This window comes from Cervus elaphus, chromosome 33 (assembly GCF_910594005.1).
Source record: "Cervus elaphus chromosome 33, mCerEla1.1, whole genome shotgun sequence".
NCBI classification, from domain to species: Eukaryota; Metazoa; Chordata; class Mammalia; order Artiodactyla; family Cervidae; genus Cervus; species Cervus elaphus.
In genome coordinates this window covers 72,200,882-72,219,214 of record NC_057847.1, presented here as the reverse complement: position 1 = coordinate 72,219,214, position 18,333 = coordinate 72,200,882, and the positions used below count along the sequence as shown (strand labels likewise).

General features: G+C 36.4%; 1 protein-coding gene across 3 annotated transcripts in view; it reads right to left on the bottom strand.

The window, feature by feature from the left end:
* The window catches only part of PTPN4 (protein tyrosine phosphatase non-receptor type 4), a 189,355-nt gene that overhangs the window by 98,395 nt on the left and 72,627 nt on the right, over positions 1-18,333 (bottom strand). For 2 of the 3 annotated variants that reach the window (XM_043894708.1, XM_043894709.1), the window contains exons 3-8: positions 15,319-15,426; positions 6,678-6,720; positions 6,501-6,600; positions 2,563-2,607; positions 2,248-2,300; positions 1,774-1,894 (exon numbers count right to left, since the gene is read on the bottom strand). In XM_043894708.1, the coding sequence (XP_043750643.1) occupies positions 1,774-1,894; positions 2,248-2,300; positions 2,563-2,607; positions 6,501-6,600; positions 6,678-6,720; positions 15,319-15,426 (470 nt within the window). The remainder of the gene's footprint in view (positions 1-1,773; positions 1,895-2,247; positions 2,301-2,562; positions 2,608-6,500; positions 6,601-6,677; positions 6,721-15,318; positions 15,427-18,333) is intronic. The other variant, XM_043894710.1, reaches the window with a different exon arrangement.

Sequence of the window (18,333 nt, the reverse complement as noted above, 5' to 3'; positions counted from 1 at the left end):
AACCCTTGGTTCTGATATGCTATGTGTAGAACTTTTATAATAGATGGCATTTACTTTTAGAACAAAACAATCCCCACACCTCACGAAGCCAGTCTATTAAAATTTCCAGTCATTAGTCTTATTTTAGATTAGGGGTCAGCAAACCTTTACTGGAAAGAGCTGGATAGCTAACACTTCAGGCTTTCAGACCATAGAGGTCTCTGTTGCAATAATTCAGCTCTGCTGTTACAATGTGTAGAACAATGAGGGAATCTGTGTTCCAATGTTCATTTATGGACATGGAAAGTGAAATTTCTCAGGCTTTCATGTGCCACAAAATGTTATTCTTCTTTGATTTTCTTCAACCATTTCAAATGTACAAACCACTTTTATTAACCTGTAGGCCATACAAAAGGCGGCAGGGGGCCATAGTTTGCCAACCTGTTTTTGACACATGGGCCATTACTCAATGAAAGTAAGTTTCCTTTTACTAAGAGCTCACAGACTCCATGGGCATGAGTTTGAGTAAACTCCGGGAGCTGATGATGGACAGGGAGGCCTGGTGTGCTGCGATTCATGGGGTCGCGAAGAGTCAGACACGAATGAGCAACTGAACTGAACTGAACTGAGTATTTCTTCAGTGCTTACTATGTGCCAAGCACTATTCTGAGTACTTTGTATATATAAACTCATTTGATTCTTAAAATAACACCAGAGGTAGATAGCTTTATCATCCCCAATTTACATATAAGGAAGCAGAGAAATAGAGTGATTGGGCCAAGGTTATAAGATATAAGCTGCCTCATTACAATTTCAAACCAGACTGAATGAGTCTGGTTCAGACTCTTAGAATCTAGTCTTTCAATCAATATGTAACACTGCAAAATATTCCATGAGTATTTTGAAAAGTGTGGTAAAGCAAAACTGAACTCTGAACCAACAAACAATACAACTTTCTATTCAAAGCAAAACATTCTCTTCTTGAAAACTCATGTCACAGAAAATTAGACTCACAAAATATCAAAGCTGAATACTGTTATGAACGAAAAAAGTTAACTATTTCAAAAGAATGTTTTTTATTAATTTAAAATTCCATGGACAGACGAGCCTGGTGGGCTACAGTCCATGGGGTCGCAAAGAGTTGGACACGACTGACTCACACACACAGAGTCATTACCAAACAGAATGGATTCCTTCCACACAGCTAAAAACTAGGAAAGAATGCTAAGTAAATTGATCTGCATATTATGAGTACATTATTAATATTCTAAAATTCCTTTTTAAAGAAATGGCTACTTTGTAGAACAGCAAGTGCTACATCTGTTTACATATAGCTTAATGTTTCTTAACAGACATGAAAATAAGCCTCATATATTCTATGAAATGGGCTTCGCTGACAGCTCAGCAGGCAAAGAGTCTGCCTGCAATGCAGGAGACACAGGAGAGGTAGGTTCAATCCCTGGGTCAGAAAGATCCCCTGGAGAAGGAAATGGCAATCTACCCTGGTATTCCTGCTGGGATAATCCCACAGACAGAGCAGCCTGGCAGGCTCTAGTCCATAGGGTTACAAAAAGTCAGATATGACTGAGTATGCCTGCATTCTATGAAATAAGTGATATTTTTTAGTATAAATTACCTACATTTCTTTATACTAATCATACTATTTTATATAATAGCAACTGTTCTATATAAAGTAAATAAAACCACCACATTAGAAATAATTTAAAACATTTCTCTAGAAGAGATACCATCAAGAAGTTTACTAAGTAAGCAGAAAAGTAAATAAATTCTTACATATGTTGCTGATGTAATTTTGCAATTTCTTTTTCAAAATCTTGAGGTTGATTAGGAATGAAAGAATAATCTGAGAGGTAGCCTGACAAGTTTTCTGATTGATTGTAGTCTCCAAGTTCAGCTAATACATGGAAAAAATTTTAACACTTTATAAACAAACATTTAAGTTTTATAGCCAAATCAACAATGTTATGAATTCTATTATATTTCTGGATGTAAAGTATCTGTTTCTACTGTTACCATTTAAGCAAGTTATAATGACACATTTAACATTTTTCTAGGTCTTAAACAACTTCAGAAAAAGTCTTTCCAGGAACCAAAGTAATTGCTAATTGGATGTTTTATTATGTTTTCTGTGCACTTTTTTCTGTATGGTAACATATATCTCAATAACTCATACATTAAAGGTAATGGTCTAGCAACAGAAACCATGCAATCATATGCTATTTGGCCAAAATCTGGGCTGATACTTACACTGAACAGCAAATGAAGCCAAAAGAGCAGCAGTATTATAAGGACAGGGCAATCTAATAAAATAAAACAGCAAATAACCCAAGGTTAAACACAATAATTTTAAATGCACTATAATTTAAATTATATTATTCACACTTGAAGTTTCCAGGTGACTTACATCTTTAGCTATTAAGTAATGAACTTATCTGATGAAAAGAATTCATGCTACATAGAGCCATCTTTCAGCAGATAATCTGTCTGCAATGATCACAAGTTACTAAATGCAGAATTAAAAGTATTTTTAAAGCCCATTACTAAAAAGTTAAAATAGCCCACCTTCCAGTAAGAATGTCTTGTTTGATTTGCAAAAAATACTGGTACCTTGGGAAAAAAAAAGATAATTAGTATTTATTGGAATTACAAAATAAAGAGTTTTAAAACCTGTATATTTACATTAACAAAACTGAAATATTTGCTTTTATAATGAACATATTAGCACATGTAAAGATATTTTAAAATAAACTTTCATAAATTCATGGATCCAAATATTTAGAATTCTTTAATAAATGAAATTTTATACTTCAAATATTTTGTTTCCCTAGCTTCTATTATAAAACTTTCATGATTTTAAGAATTACATGACTGAAGAAGATGAGGGAGAAATACTCTGAAGATTGGTGTTTGCCAAAAGTAGAACTGGGAAGCACAGGAAACGTAAGTCAGAGACACAGAGAACAGACAGTAGCAACACACTAGAGATCAACTGAAGAAAGGCACTCTTTCTGCTGAGCCAGGAGGCCAGCGTCAAGGACACCCTATGTTGCTCACTACAGCATCAGGCAACAAGAAGTTGCTAACTGTAGAAAAGCACTTTTCCATCTTCATTTGAGTTAAGAAAGCTCTTTGATCAGGGGGAACAAAGTTCCCTTCCCTACTGTTGCTATACTATTAAAATTGCCAAGAGGCCAATTTCCTTTAAAACCAACAAAAATTTAAGTATCCTATACCAAGAATACCAAGGCTGCTCCCAAGATGGCCTTGCCCTTCTGTCCCTGCTGGTGGGTACAGCCATCCCCTCCCTGGGTTTATCAGTGCCTGGGAAAAGGCACCTGCGCTGTATCACATGGGCAGAAGATAAAATTGAGTGGCTTTTAATGTTTAAACAGAGAATTAAAGACTTTCATTTCACCCCACTAAAAAAAGTACACCACAACAGTCAAAATTATTTAAAATTTTAGTTGTTGGGCTATTACAGTTATTAAAGAGTTTCATGACAATATTCAAATTACCAAAGAATGTAAGATTTTCAGAGAATCAGATATAAAACAGCTGATACAAATATCCTGGCTTCATATATTAATGAAGTACATAAACTCCTTGTGAGGCTTAATACATAGTATTACAATATTACCTATGTACTCAACCCAAGACAACATATTTCTATCTGGTTTACTTGATGTCATAACTAAAAGTTAAAGATTTCTGGTGGGAAACAGCCTTATAGTTAACATTGAAATGTGTATATCCTTGATATAATACTGTAAATCCTATACAAATAACATCTATGCTTCCTGAATTTGATTTATATACTGAGCAGTAAGAACTGATGGAGTGGAAACCAGAATTAAAGTCCTAAGCTAAACCAGCCTGTGACCTTTGGCACATTACTTAAAATTTGGTGGAGCCTTAGTTTCTCTATTTGTAAAAAGGAAGTAATATCACTTGCCTAGTATATGTATCACAGGGGCCCTAAATATGGTGATAAAAGTCCAATTTTTAAAGACAATTCAGACCTTTAAGATAGATTAATAATGACTGAGCTAAATATAGAGACAATTTAAGTTGTAAAAATAATACAATAACATATCATGCACTAAACACCTACTATGTACTGAATATACTAAGCACTAAAAAGGTATGAAAGAAATGTCATTTGTATTGTAATGACTCCTAAGAAAATGCCAGCTCTAGTTATGCCAGCACCTGTTAATACAAATGACATTTAACCTGATGAAAGGTCTGTAACTCCTTTTTTTTTAAACCACTAATCCAAAAAAGAATCTCAAGGCAAGGCGGTACAACAATAGACTTCCCTTTTGTGGGGCTTAAACCAATCCTTAAAATTGAGCAACTGTGGCTAAGGGTGTCCTACTCACGACCATAACAAGAAAGCTACCCAAGCACTAAAGTTTTAAAGGAGTCTTTTTTTTTAACCCTGGCTGCATATTAATAGAATCACCTGGAAGCCAGGTCTCACCTGAGACCTGTTAAATCAGAATATCTAGGGGTGTGGCCATGGTACCAGCATGTTTTAAAGCTCCTCTATGGTGATTCTAACTTGTAATTAGGGTAAAGAATCCTTGATGTATAAATGGTAATAAAATTAAAATTTGCCATTTACTCCATTTTACCAAAAAACACCAGTTACAAGATTCTAGGACATTACATTATAAAGGATTTTTAAAATAATGCATTATTTCCAGGGAAAACATATTTTAGACTGATAGACTTTAGCACAATTCCACTACTACTACCAAACATGACTTGACTTTATTCTACTTCATGAAGATAGTTTGACTTTAATTATCAGTGAGACATTTATTCCCTGGTTATGTTTTCAACACAGGCTATAAAAGAACCAACACATCAAGCTTATTAAGAAATTTAAAGAGTGTTTTGAGTGAGGTAAATTATGAATATAACTACAATTGACAACATTTTAATTGCTTATGCCAACAAAGTTTTCATAAATATTAAGCACATTAGAAATCCAATTAAAAACTACTGGTATTTTATTTTTCATATACATTTAAAAACTAATTACATAAATAGATATTATGGAATACTTTGTTATTTGATTTCAAGTTACATGTACCAGTAAAAAACGCATTTTAAAATGCTTTATGATTCCCAATTTTCAGTAATTCAGAGCAATTTCCTTGAAGTTCATCCAAAGTTTGGGAAAGTTTTATTATACTGAGAACTATTTATTAAGACAAAAGATCCTATTAATTATTTAACAACAACAAAATCTGATTGATTAAGAGTTGCAATATTAAGCTAAGGTTTTCAAATGATACAACTTTGCCTTTCAAGATAAATTATGTTGGACATTATTAGTGTCAAAGGCTAGGACTACCTAATCCTGGATCTACATTCCTGAGTTCTGTTATAAAAACGGTAACACCGCCCCACAGCAAACACATAGCAAAGGGCTCTCAACAACGCTTTACTTCTCCACTTGACCAAAGTATTCTAAAGGATAATGAAAACACTAGCATCTAACAGCCTACCTACAGATAGCTTTAGGTGTGTTTGAGTGCTAAATCGCTTCAGTATTTTCAGACTAACTGCAACACCATGGCCTGTAGCCCAGCAGACTCCTCTGTCCATGGGATTCAGATTTTTAATTTGTCACCTATCTTTTAGAGTAATTCTGAATACAGTCAATGACCTATATTCTTATATCATGTGGAAGGTATAATATACTAATTTTTAATTCTGTATTTAAAAACAAAAACTACTAATTCTGTCTTTCAAGCAATACGTAAGGTTATCATTGAAGTTATTTTAATAATGACAGTTACCACACTGTGATTACTCCCCATGATTTCTACCTTAAACAGTTCACCTAACATTTATGTGATATCAAAAGGCTTATTTGGGTCATTCTTGTGTATATTATGTCAAGTAGAAGGGACAACAGAATTAACTGCAAATGAAGATCAAACTAAAAATGGCCGATGATGTGGGGATTTTCAGCCTGAATGTGCTGGGGCACTCTCTGCCAGCATGCTCTACAAAGATACCTGCTGACCATCACTCCTGCACACAGTGGTCATACATTTAATAAATTCCATGCTCTCTTCAATGGAAGTAAAATACAGAATATGCTTTCACAAGGCGAAAAAAGAAAAAAAAAAACTAGATTAACTGTCACTATGCAGAATCCCTGGAATACAACTGCAGCATCACCTAATTACTACAGTTAGTGCCAGCAGCGCTTCTGACCACTTTTCACCAAGTTACTATTTATATGGCGCAGGAAGCTGCTTACAGCCAGGTGAGCGGGCCCCAGGCTTAAACAGCCTCCTAAATCTCTCCCAGCCATCCAGAAGCGGAGCAAGAAATTTATCTTAAAACATCCACAATCTATTCTGTGTGCTGGCAGGGAAGCTCAGAACTATGTCATGGCCATCTATTTTTGCCTAATTTCAAAATTTCTTAAGAGTTTTGACAATATTTTCAAGTAAAAATATGCTCCATAAACCCACCTTGTATATTCTTCTTGTAACTTGTTGGGGTCACTTACAAAAAATTTGACTCTAAAGTTCAAACTGTAAGGAGATCCTCCTAGAATTAATAAAAGCAGTTCTAATTAATCAGATTATATTAATCCTTTATCTTTATAAAGTACATTTGTATAACATCAAGTAAATTTGTTTGCTCACTCTTTAGCTGCTTCCTTATTGGTTTGTTTGGATCCAGCCACCTCTGAAAAATAAATAAATAAGACTGATTTGTTTTTTCCTTGAGGAACTAATACATCAATTCTTGCAAATCTATTCCATTTGAAGATTAATGCTAAAAATTGCATATTTTGAAAAGGCCTAGTAGGTGGGGGGGGGGGGGAATCACTAAATTACAAACTCATATCAAATGTAACAAAATTCTACAAGAAAGTACTGAATGTATTTGTGATTTAAGATTTTGATTTAAATTTCAGTGTGTAATAACCTCTATTCCAAAAGTAAAAATGCTTCATTACCACAATATGAAGTGATTCTGTTAAGTATTAAGTCTATAAATTTTTTAAAATTCTCTTTATCTCTTATAAAAATATGCTTGACTTTATGCTCTCATTCAGACAAAATTTACACATCATGAAAATCTACTCTTACAAAAAAAATTTAACTCCTTCTCTATTCCTCAAAAAAGAAAATAAAATACTCCCCCCAAAAACATCCCACACTAATTTTTTAAGAGACAATGTTTAGGGAAAAGACTGCTTTTTTGTATATGAAAATTTCAAGTAGTCTAAACACTTCTGAATGCCACTTAAGCTCTATTTCAGGAAAACTATAAATTCAGAAAACATTTCAACAGCCAATGTTTCAGTTAAAAAAATTAAACAACCCAAAATGAGGTCATAGATGTGGCAGTATTTTCAAAGCACTACACAAATATAAGCTTATATATTGTTACTTATAAACTTTCCTACTACCTCCCACAGTTGATCCAATAAAGTGCACACAAATAGATTTTAGAAACAAGTGACTGAAAGTAATCCATGAGTCTTTCCTTTCCACTGTCTGTAACATCCAACACATCAAATCCAACTAATTCTACCTCCAAATCATCCCTAGAATTTAACAATTCTTCTCCACCTACTCTGCCACCATCCTTTAGCCTCTTAATAATCGCAGTCTGTCTCTTCTCTTACTCTCATCCTTCATCCTCCAGAAGCTAGTCCATTTTTTTTTTTCTTTTTGGGTCTTAGTTGTGGCACTTGGGGTCTTTGACCTTCGTTGTGGCATGCAGGATCTTTAGCTGTGGTATGCAAACTCTTAGTTGTGGCACGTGGGATATAATTTACCAAGGATTGAACCCAGGCCTCCTGCTTTGGGAGCTTAGCCATCAGATCACCAGAGAAGTCCCCAGAGTAGTCTTTTAAAAGTGTCACTCCTTTGCTTGATATCTCTTGATAACTTCTTAATGTAAGATCCAAAAGCCTTACTATGGCGTACATGATCTCTCCTTACCTCTTCTTTTTTTTGTTTCTTTAATGTTTTATTTGCCTCAGTTAATTTTAAAAATGTATATTTCAAAGAGGCAATTCTAGACTCCTGATAAGTTTTAGAAGCCTTACAATACCAATCAAAACAGGTGTCCAGTTCAGATTTGACAATTCCAGATCTGTGGCTGTTAAAATTTTTTTTGACATATCCACATATCTACTCTCTTTTAGATTATTTTCCCAAATAAGCCAATACAGAGCATTGAGTAGAGTTCCCCTGCTATACAGGAGGTCCGTATTGGTTACTTTATATACTGTAGAGTGTATATGTCAGTCCCAATCTCCCAATTAATCCCCCTTCCCTCTCTGCCCTGTAACTCTCAAAATGTTTTCTACTTCTGTGACTCTATTTCTGTTTTGTAGATAAGTTCCTTTGTATCCTTTTTTTTTGGTTTCACATACTTAAATTGATATATTTGTCTCCTTAACTTCTTCCACCTCAGTTTTTCTGAGCTTCAGTTATAATGGCCTCCTTTTTCTTTCTCCAAGATGCCATCTTGGGGCCTCAATTCCAAGCATCCTGATGCAAAGAATGTCCTTTTCCAGCTTTTACCATGGTTGACGTTTTTCGTTATCTGTCTCAACTTAAATTTCACTTCATTAGAAAGGCCTTCATCGACCGCCCTATCAAAAGTATGTCACAAAGCTCCTATCTACTTAGTTATCTTCCTTCTGGTAAGGAACATTAAATTCCTTCGTGACATTTTAATTGCAATGTGTTTTACCTTTTATTGCCTATCTCCTTTCCTAGATTATGAACTCCTTAAGCTAAGGAATAATATCTGATTTATTCAAAGCTGAAGGGTCAGTACCCAGCACAGAATATAGCATATAACATCTACTACAATTGTCTGGTGAAGGGCTAATTAACCCTGTTGAATGACTCAGCAGTTTCTACTTCTGTGCCAATAATCAGATGGTTTTACCCCTACTTAACACATCTGTTCCCCCTAGGTATCCACCCATTTACCCACAGTCTCACCCATGTATTTATTAATATAGTGATTTCTTTTCTGCATATTTTCTAGAAAAAAAGCATAAATTATATTTATTTTACTGTCTGTCTAAAATCAAAATTTGGGACAATTTAATTCCCCATAGCCTGCCTTCCTCACTCAGTTCCCCTTCAAAACATTCTGATATCATAGATGCACACGTTTAAATACATAAGATGTGTGAGGCTGGCACAGCTTAGAGGAGTTCACTGACAAGCACTGGGAAATGTTACAGATTTCCTCAGTGATGGCAATTAGATAGGAGGTATACTCGACTTAAACCACGAAGATGGAGCAAGATGAACTTGAGGGTGATGGAGTCAACTTCACTCACTCCACCCCAAAAATTCAGTTCAGATTCTGACGAGCAATTGTTAGCTAAATCTTCATAACACTGACTCTTCCACATCCTGAACATGCTATTTCTTCATTTACTCATGTCATCTATTATCTCTTCCTGTTAAGTTTTATGGTTTTCTTCCTATAAGTTATGATATCTCTAATAGCAAAAGTTTATTCATAGATATTTAATGGATTTGGGTTTTCAAAAGAAAATCTATTTAATTTGCTATTTTGTTGGATTATGTTCCCTAATCAGTACATAGAAAGTGACTGACACTTGTTTGTTCAGTTTTAAGTCCTACTAGTTGTAAAAAGTTTTCAAATGATTCACTTGGACTCTCAAGGCAGATTAATTACATCACTAAGAAGATATGAGTTCTCTGCATCTTCATCCCAAACATACAAACGTATTTATTCCACAGAGAACAGCACATGCTGCCTGAGGGGTTAAGAGCCTAGTTGTTTCAAACACTTTCTCAGTGAACTGTTTGACAAACTGTACTGCATCACCCTGAAAACTCTCCCACCTCCACCATATTTCTCTCCTACACCCTCTTTGATTCCCTCTATTTGATTTTTCCACTAATCCTTGTAAGCACAGAATCTAAGAAGTCCTTAAAATTTCTTGTGTGCTCATGGCACTCATTTTATTGTGTGTATGTACAATATTTGACATCAGAAAGCAACCAAAATCAGGCAGAAGAAATAGTACCCAAGTTTAATCTTGAAAAACAGAAAAACTGCAATGGGTGAGATTTATACATTTGCAGTTTTTTCCCTGAGGGCAACCTCAAATCAGCACAAGGCAGTGGACAGTCTCACTAACTTGAGGTGTCAATGGACAGAGTTCAGGCGGAGGAAATCCTTGAGGAGGAAATCCTGATAGACAGGAAGCAGTAGAAGGGTTTAACTAAAGTCTGGATATAAAAGCCATCACAACTCTGGTTGATGGTTCAGCTTTTGCATGCACAGGAAGATCCCAAAACCCCAGGAAAAAGAAGCAGTTGGAAACATAAGGAAATGGTATTCATTTCCGTTAATTGAGATAACTGTTCACCCAAAGGGAAGCAGAATATGGATGTGGGTCCAGCCAGACTGCGCTCATTCTCCACCCACAGTCCAAGTCATGCAGGGCCTCACCACCAACCTCCTTCTACCACCCTGAGAGGCTCCCTATGTCCTTTTGCAATCAGCCCCTCAACCCCCCAGGCAATCATTGATCTGCTTTCAGTCACTATGGACAAGTTTTGCTTGCTCTACAATTCACTATAAATAGAGTAATAGAGTATATACCATATAGTATTCCACTATGTAAAAACATAACAATTATTTTTCATCCATTCACTTGCTGATAGACGCTGAAGTTAATTCAGAAATGAGCTATTATGAATAAAGCTACTATGATCATTTGTGTACAAAGTTTCACAGACTGTGTTTTCATTTCTCCTGGATAAATACCCCAAAGGTATTTGGAGATATGTATTAAACCTATGTTTAAGTTTATAAGAAACTGCTAAACTATACTTTCCAAAGTGGCTGTATCCTTCTGAAGTCCTACCAGTGGCTCCACATCCTAGCCCAAACCCGGTACTGGGAGACTCTCTTCTTTTGCCACCCCAGCGGACGTGCAGTGGCCCACCACTGTGCTTTCACTTCACAGTTCCCTGACGCGCCTGTACTTAGTACACGCCCTTATCACAGTGGTCACGTTCCAAGTTTGCTAACAGTTTTCATGACGAATGGATGTTGGATTTTATCTTATGTAAATTATGCCTTTGGGCTTCCCTTGTAGCTCAGTTGATAAAGAATCTGCCTGCAAAGCAGGAGACCGGGGTTCAATCCCTAGGTTGGGACGATCCCCTGGAGAAGGAAATGGCAACCCACTCCAGTATTCTTGCCTGGAGAATCCCATGGACAGAGGAGCCTAGCAGGCTGCACAGTCCATGGAGTCGCAACAGTCGGACACAACTTAGCAACTAAACCACCCAATTATGCCTTAATTATACTGTTTTTTAAAAAAACAAACCCACCAGCTAAAAGCATACTTAATGGGGAGACACTGAGTGCCTTCCTCCCACGACAGACAGCAGGCGAGGCGGTTTGTTCCCATCACCTCTATCATCAGCATCCTCAAAATCTCAGGCTTCACGTAATAAAGAATGAAAAAATAATGGGAAAAAAATAAAAAAGACTGGGAAGGAAGAAGTAAAACTGTCGCTATTCACATATGACATGATTTACACAGAAAATTCTAAGGAATCAATGGGAAAAAAAAGATACCAGAAGTAATAAGTGAATTTAGGAAGGTCTTAAGATACCAGGTTGATACAGAATCAAGTGTATATCCTAGTTTCTTTCTTGAATACAGAGTTGGTTAAAAATTTTAAAATAAATGTAACTGACCATATGTTTACATGACAATCTCTGTAGAAAATTCTAGGGAATTTACAAAAAGTGACTAGAATTAATAAGTGAGTCTAAACTCACAACCTTCCTAAGAAGGTTGCACAATAAAAAATAAACCATTTCAATAAATGGTAACTGAAAAAGAAAAATCAACAATAAAATTTGGATGGTTCTTCTATCTACTTGCTGAAGACAGAATTTGAGATATCAAACTCTCTGAATTTACTCTTTCCCTCATGAACCCTTCTGACTTTATCTCCTAAATACCTTGAGCACTTACCCATCCATCACCACAGCCAATCTACTAACTTCATTAGTGCAACAATCTCCCAACTGTCTCTAGTTCTCAGCTTTACTTGCCACTGGCTATACTGCAATCAAAGTGATATGTCTAAAATACAAGTTTCATGATGCTTGTGTAAATAAACCCTTAGGCCAGTACAAAACTCACATTAAAAGCACTTGATGATCTATTGTACTATTCATATCTCATCTTTGACCCCTCTTCTCTTCTGGTTCTACAGTCCAGCCATAGGTGTTAAGATTTTTTTCAGTTCCTCAAACGCAACAATCCTCTCTCTTCACTATGGAACTTTGTATATGCTACTGATGATTCTCTCTGAAATACTTCTCTGCATCCCAGATTCCTCTGCCATTCCCTACGCAAATGAAACCAGGAGAGAACAAAAACAAAGATCTACCATTGAGCAGACTACTGAAGAGGCTTATACAAAAGGCAGTAAGAGCTGAACTGAGGCACATAGTAGAAACGGATGGAACGTGAGAGAAATACGGTAAGAACATGACAAAGAATAAGAGCAAGCATTTCAGCAGGCATGTTGTGCTAAAACATGGCATGTCGTGCTAAAACATGGCATGTCGAAAAAAGTCATCCTCAATGTGACTGCTGTACTTCCTCAAACTGGATAAAATAATTCAAGAATACTGACTTATGGTAAAATCAACTCAAATAGTAGACTAAATTATTTTCTATGAATCATTTCTTAATTAACAGTCCACTGGGTTAGAGCAGTGGTTTTCAAAATGTAGTCCCTGGAACTAGCGGCATTAGCATTATAGGGGAATTTGTTTGAAGTGTGAATTACTGAGCTCCACCCCAGACTTTTTGAATCAGAAATTTAAAGCATAGGGTCCAGAAATCCTGAACTATAAAAAGCCTTCAGGTGTTTCTGATCTAGGGTCAAATTTCAAAGTCACAAGGTTAGGGGATATGGAAATAGCAGTAAATATCATATCCATAATATGATATCATATCCTAAAATATCATAACCATAACAAAACTATCATCGGAAGGATGAAACTACAGAAAGAATAAGTTAAGAATAATCAATTTAGTCCACTCTTTGTCTCACTGAAAGGCACTATAATTCACTCTGGGGGGAAAAAAAGTAAATATATTACCCTTGATGCACACAAGTAATATAACCTCAAGGCTCTGATGAAATCATGCTGATAAAGGCCACCAAGGTACAACACCATTAAGTGCATATGAAATTAAGGAAATCATGCATAATGAATTATAGCCATTTACTCATTATTTTGCCCTCTCATTCAATACATATTTACTGAATAAAATTATTATATAAAACATTATGTTAACAGCTAAAGCTGTGATAAATAGGTTTTAAACAAAAGCAGAAGAAATTTCAAAATTCAAAGCTTTTCTTTAAGTAATTTTGTTTGCTACACTGGAACTCGTTGCCAGGGAAGATTCTAAAGCAAAGGATAGTCAATTATGATTCTGTATTTTCACATATAACTCTATAATTAAACACTAAGTGCTTTTTCAGTTTATCAATTAAATTGGTATCAGTAGCTATGTGCCTAAGACAATATTAATTCTGATCCCCTAAAGTGAATATACAGTGTGTGTATAAGTGTATATACATAAACATATGCAACATACATTTATACATGTACATGTATAAATAACATACATAAGCTTTAAGATGAAGAAACTGTTAACTAATAAGAATTGACGACAATTCACTTTTTAGGAATATTACCAAATTCCTTTGATCACTGCTGGTAATTTTATGGCATGATCACCCCCTCTCCTCAGCATGTTCATTTTTATAAGTCCTGTGTATCTATATCATTATCTCTTGGGAAGCAATACTTTTCAGTAGAGAAATAAAGGCTTTGGAGTCAGATAAATATGACTTCAAATCCTTTCTCAGCTACTTAATTATCTATGTAATTAAATGAGTTTTGTAAGCTTCAGTTTTTCAACTTCAGGAAAGTTTTAATAACAGTTTCATAAGATTATTGTTGAGAATTTGGTTTACTAACAAGTCCACAATAGATATTTCATAAATGTTACGTCCTTACTCTTTCTCTTTTTAAAAATGGCACTTTTCTCCTTTAGTATGTTAATTATCCTCAAAGTCTTGATACACTTCATACTGACAATCAGAAATGGGACAATAATGAGATTTGTGCTTTAAAGGCTCCTCCTCAGACATGTTTTCCCATTACATCGATTCTTCTGAATATTTAAATACTGAAGTTGTAGTGCTGTGAAAAGACCTGCAGGGGGAGTTAGGAGATTCAAGTCTAGTTTCATTAATACCAGCTTTAGGGCTTCCCTGGTGGCTCAGACAATAAATAATCTGCCTGAAATGTAAGAGACCCAGGTTCAATCCCTGCATGGGGAAGATCCGATGGAAAAGGAAATGGCAAAACACTCCAGTAATCTGACTGGAGAACCCCATGGAGAGAGGAGCCTGGTGGGCTACAGTCTGTGGGCTCACAGCCACTCCAGTATACAAAACATTTCCTTCAAAACAGTCCTTCTCCTTTACTAATCAAAAGGACATCATAGTCTTTTGTGAAAAACCCCCACTCTTTAACCATATAAATTTACAAAGAATTCACTATTTCTGTTATTAATCACATGATATCTTTTATTTCTATGATGTGATTTTTCTAATAAAAAGAATCATTACTGTACTTACTAAGGAATTAGTTAACAATCTAAGGAATTTAATGCCCAAGAACTGTAGACCTTTGAAATTTAACCTCTGTCATTTGGAAGCATCTCCTGTGAATCTTTGTACTTGAAAAATTTAAAATTAACAAATTAAGAATTTTGGTCATAAATAGCTTGCCAAGAATGCCACAAAAAACTAATTTTCCTCTTAATACAGCCTGATTTATGTAAGACTCAAGATACATTAATATTTTAAGTATTTACTTCAAAATTTTAATGTTAACATTCTAACTTTTATGCCCAACATTTCTCTCAAAGAAGTATGAATTAGGTTTGCCATTCAGTTGTCTAAGACATATAGAGAAACAAGCAGGCATTTGACCAGTAGACTGACTTCTGATCATGAAAGCATTAAGGAAATAACCTAACAGACTAAAACATCAAGAAACTGAGGTTTGGGGCCTAAGAATTATCTCTAATCATTCAAATTAAATCTTTTTTAAAAACTCACTAAATCAGTGAACAATGTAAATCAGAAAGGACTTAGTATGAGGACAGAGAAACTGCAGTGACGATGAAAGACAACGACTTAAACTTACTGGGTTATCTGTGGAATCGTCAGTCAACTGCAAACCAAAATAGTCATGCTCAGTCAAATCAAGATGCTTGAAGACTATATCCAACAGAACTTGCCCCTGATCATGTTTCTGGAAGAAAAACAAAAAGGAAATAAAACTCACAGGCTATACACTTACAGATTGTTAAAACTCTTAGACTCTTCTCTCATATTAAGTTTGCAACTGTTTTCATGCCAGTGACTGGGTTGAGCCTAAGGACTCCACACATTACACAGTAGTTTAAAAAGTCTGACTCTGGGCAAATTGGTTCTAAGAGTATATAATAAAAATGAAGCTATAAGGAGGACTTTGTAAATGGCTTCTGCTTTCAGGTTATTCAGTTCAGTTGATTCAGTTGTGTCCGACTCTTTGCCACCCCATGGCCTGCAACATGCCAGGCTTCCCTGCCCATCACCAACTCCTGTAGCAGACTCAAACTCATGTCCATCACATCAGTAATGCCATCCAAAGATCTAATCCGATGTCATCCCCTTATCCTCCTGCCTTCAGTCTTTCCCAGCATCCGGGTCTTTTCAAATGAGTCAGTTCTTCACATCAGGTGGCCAAAGTACTGGAGTTTCAGCTTCAGCATCAGTCCTTCCAAAGAACACTCAGGACTGATTTCCTTTAGGATGGACTGGTTGGATCTCCTTGCAGTCCAAGCGACTCTCAAGAGTCTTCTCCAACACCACAGCTCAAAAGTATCAGTTCTTCGGTGCTCAGATTTCTTTATAGTCCAGCTCTCACATCCATACATGACTACTGGAAAAACTATAACTTTGACTAGATGGACCTTTGTTGGCAAAGTAATGTCTCTGCTTTTTAATATGCTATCTGCTGCTGCTGCTAAGTCGCTTCAGTCGTATCCGACTCTGTGCGACCCCATAGATGGCAGCCCACCAGGCACCCCCGTCCCTGGGATTCTCCAGGCAAGAGTACTGGAGTGGGGTGCCATTGCCTTCTCCAATGCATGAAAGTGAAAAGTGAAAGTGAAGTCACTCAGTTGTGTCTGACTCTTAACGACCCCATGGACTGCAGCCCACCAGGCTCTTCCGTCCATGGGATTTTCCAGGCAAGAGTACTGGAGTGGGGTGCTATTGCCTTCTCTGAATATGCTATCTAGATTGGTCTTTTCTTTCAATGAGCTTATCTTTCAAGGAGCAAGTGTCTTTTAATTTCAAGGCTGCAGTCACCATCTGCAGTGATTCTGGAGCCCAAGAAAATAAAGTCTCTCACGTTTTCCATCATTTCCCCATCTATTTGCCATGAAGTGATAGGACTGGATGCCATGATCTTAGTTTTCTGAATGTTGAATTTTAAGCCAACTTTTTCACTCTCCTCTTTCAACTTTCATCAAGAGGCTCTTTAGTTCTTCATCACTTCCTGCCATAAAGGTGGTGTCATCTGCATATCTGAGGTTATTGATATTTCTCCCAGCAATCTTGATTCCAGTTTGTGCTTCATCCAGTCTGGCATTTGGCAAGATGTACTCTGCATAGAAGTTAAATAAGTGGGGTGACAATACACAGTCTTGACATACTCCTTTCCCGATATGGAACCAGTCTGTTGTTCCATGTCCAGTTCTAACTATTGCTTCTTGATCTGTTACTACATTAACTCCTGTATATAATCCATGTCTTACTGTCCTATTCTTACCTTTACATTATGACAGGAAAGTGACATATTTGACCAAATACAATTTAAAATTTGTGTGTGTAAAATAATGTCACAAAAAGGGAAATAGAGAAACTGATTTGTAGCAAACTGATAATATTCTAATCATACAAGTACACAGGAAACTTTAGAAAAATATCTCAATTTAACCTCACACCAATTTTATCATGTAGGCATCACTACTGTTGTAGTAATATAATAGTAATTCCAACTTTTCAAAGTCCCATAGCTACTAAGCTGTGGAACAAACAGAATGGTAACTCTCTAAAGAAAAGTGTAACTAATCAATAAAACATGGAGAAACTACTAACACGTTCAGCGATAAAAGAATCAAAGTGGAAAACCATAATGACATATTATGAGCAAAGGGAAAAGCAAAACTCACTCAGTCATGTCCGACTCTTTGTGAACCCATGGACTATACAGTCCATGGAATTCTCCAGGCCAGAACACTGGAGTGGGTAGCCCTTTCCCTTCTCCAGGGGATTTTCCCAACCCAGGGATCGAGCCCAGGTTTCCCACAATCAACCAAAATGTAAAATAAAAGGAGCAAAGTAAAAGTCATTTGATGCTGTTAACCTTGTAGACAGAAAAGTGTCCGGAAAGCACTTTGACATTAGCAAAAGCAACAGCAGATGAGAAGTATAAACAAGCGCCAGGTTTCTCTGCACCTCTCTAATCTGCATTCCTGATGTTGGCTGCATTTATAGGCTGCTAGTAAGATGGCCAGAGCAATTTCAAAATTAAAACCCACAGGAGCAATCAATGTTCAAAAGGAGAATTTTCCTTGTAAAGATCTTCCCTTCCTGTTTCAGGGCCTCATATAGTTTCATCAATGTAGGAAGCATGTGCTTCAAACAGTGCTTCACAATGAAGGTCCTCATCTGAATAACCTGTGAATATTTTCTGCATTGATGCAACTCAGCTCCTCCACTCTACCATTCTCACAAAACTGGCCCAGGATGGAGAGGGGAGCATTCAGTTCAGTTCAGTCGTGTCCGACTGTTTGTGACACCAAGGGCTTCAGCATGCCAGTCCATCACCAACTCCTGGAGCTTGCTCACACTCATGTCCATTGAGTCAGTGATACCATCCAACCATCTCACCCTCTGTCATCCCCTTCTCCTCCTGCCCTTAATCTTTCCCAGCATCAGGGTCTTTTCAAATGAGCCAGTTCTTCACATCAGGTGGTCAAAGTATTGGAGTTTCAGCTTCAGCATCAGTTCTTTCAATGAATATTCAGGGCTGATTTCCTTTAGGATGGACTGGTTCGATCTCCTTGCAATCCAAGGGATTCTCAAGAGTCTTCCCCAACACCACAGT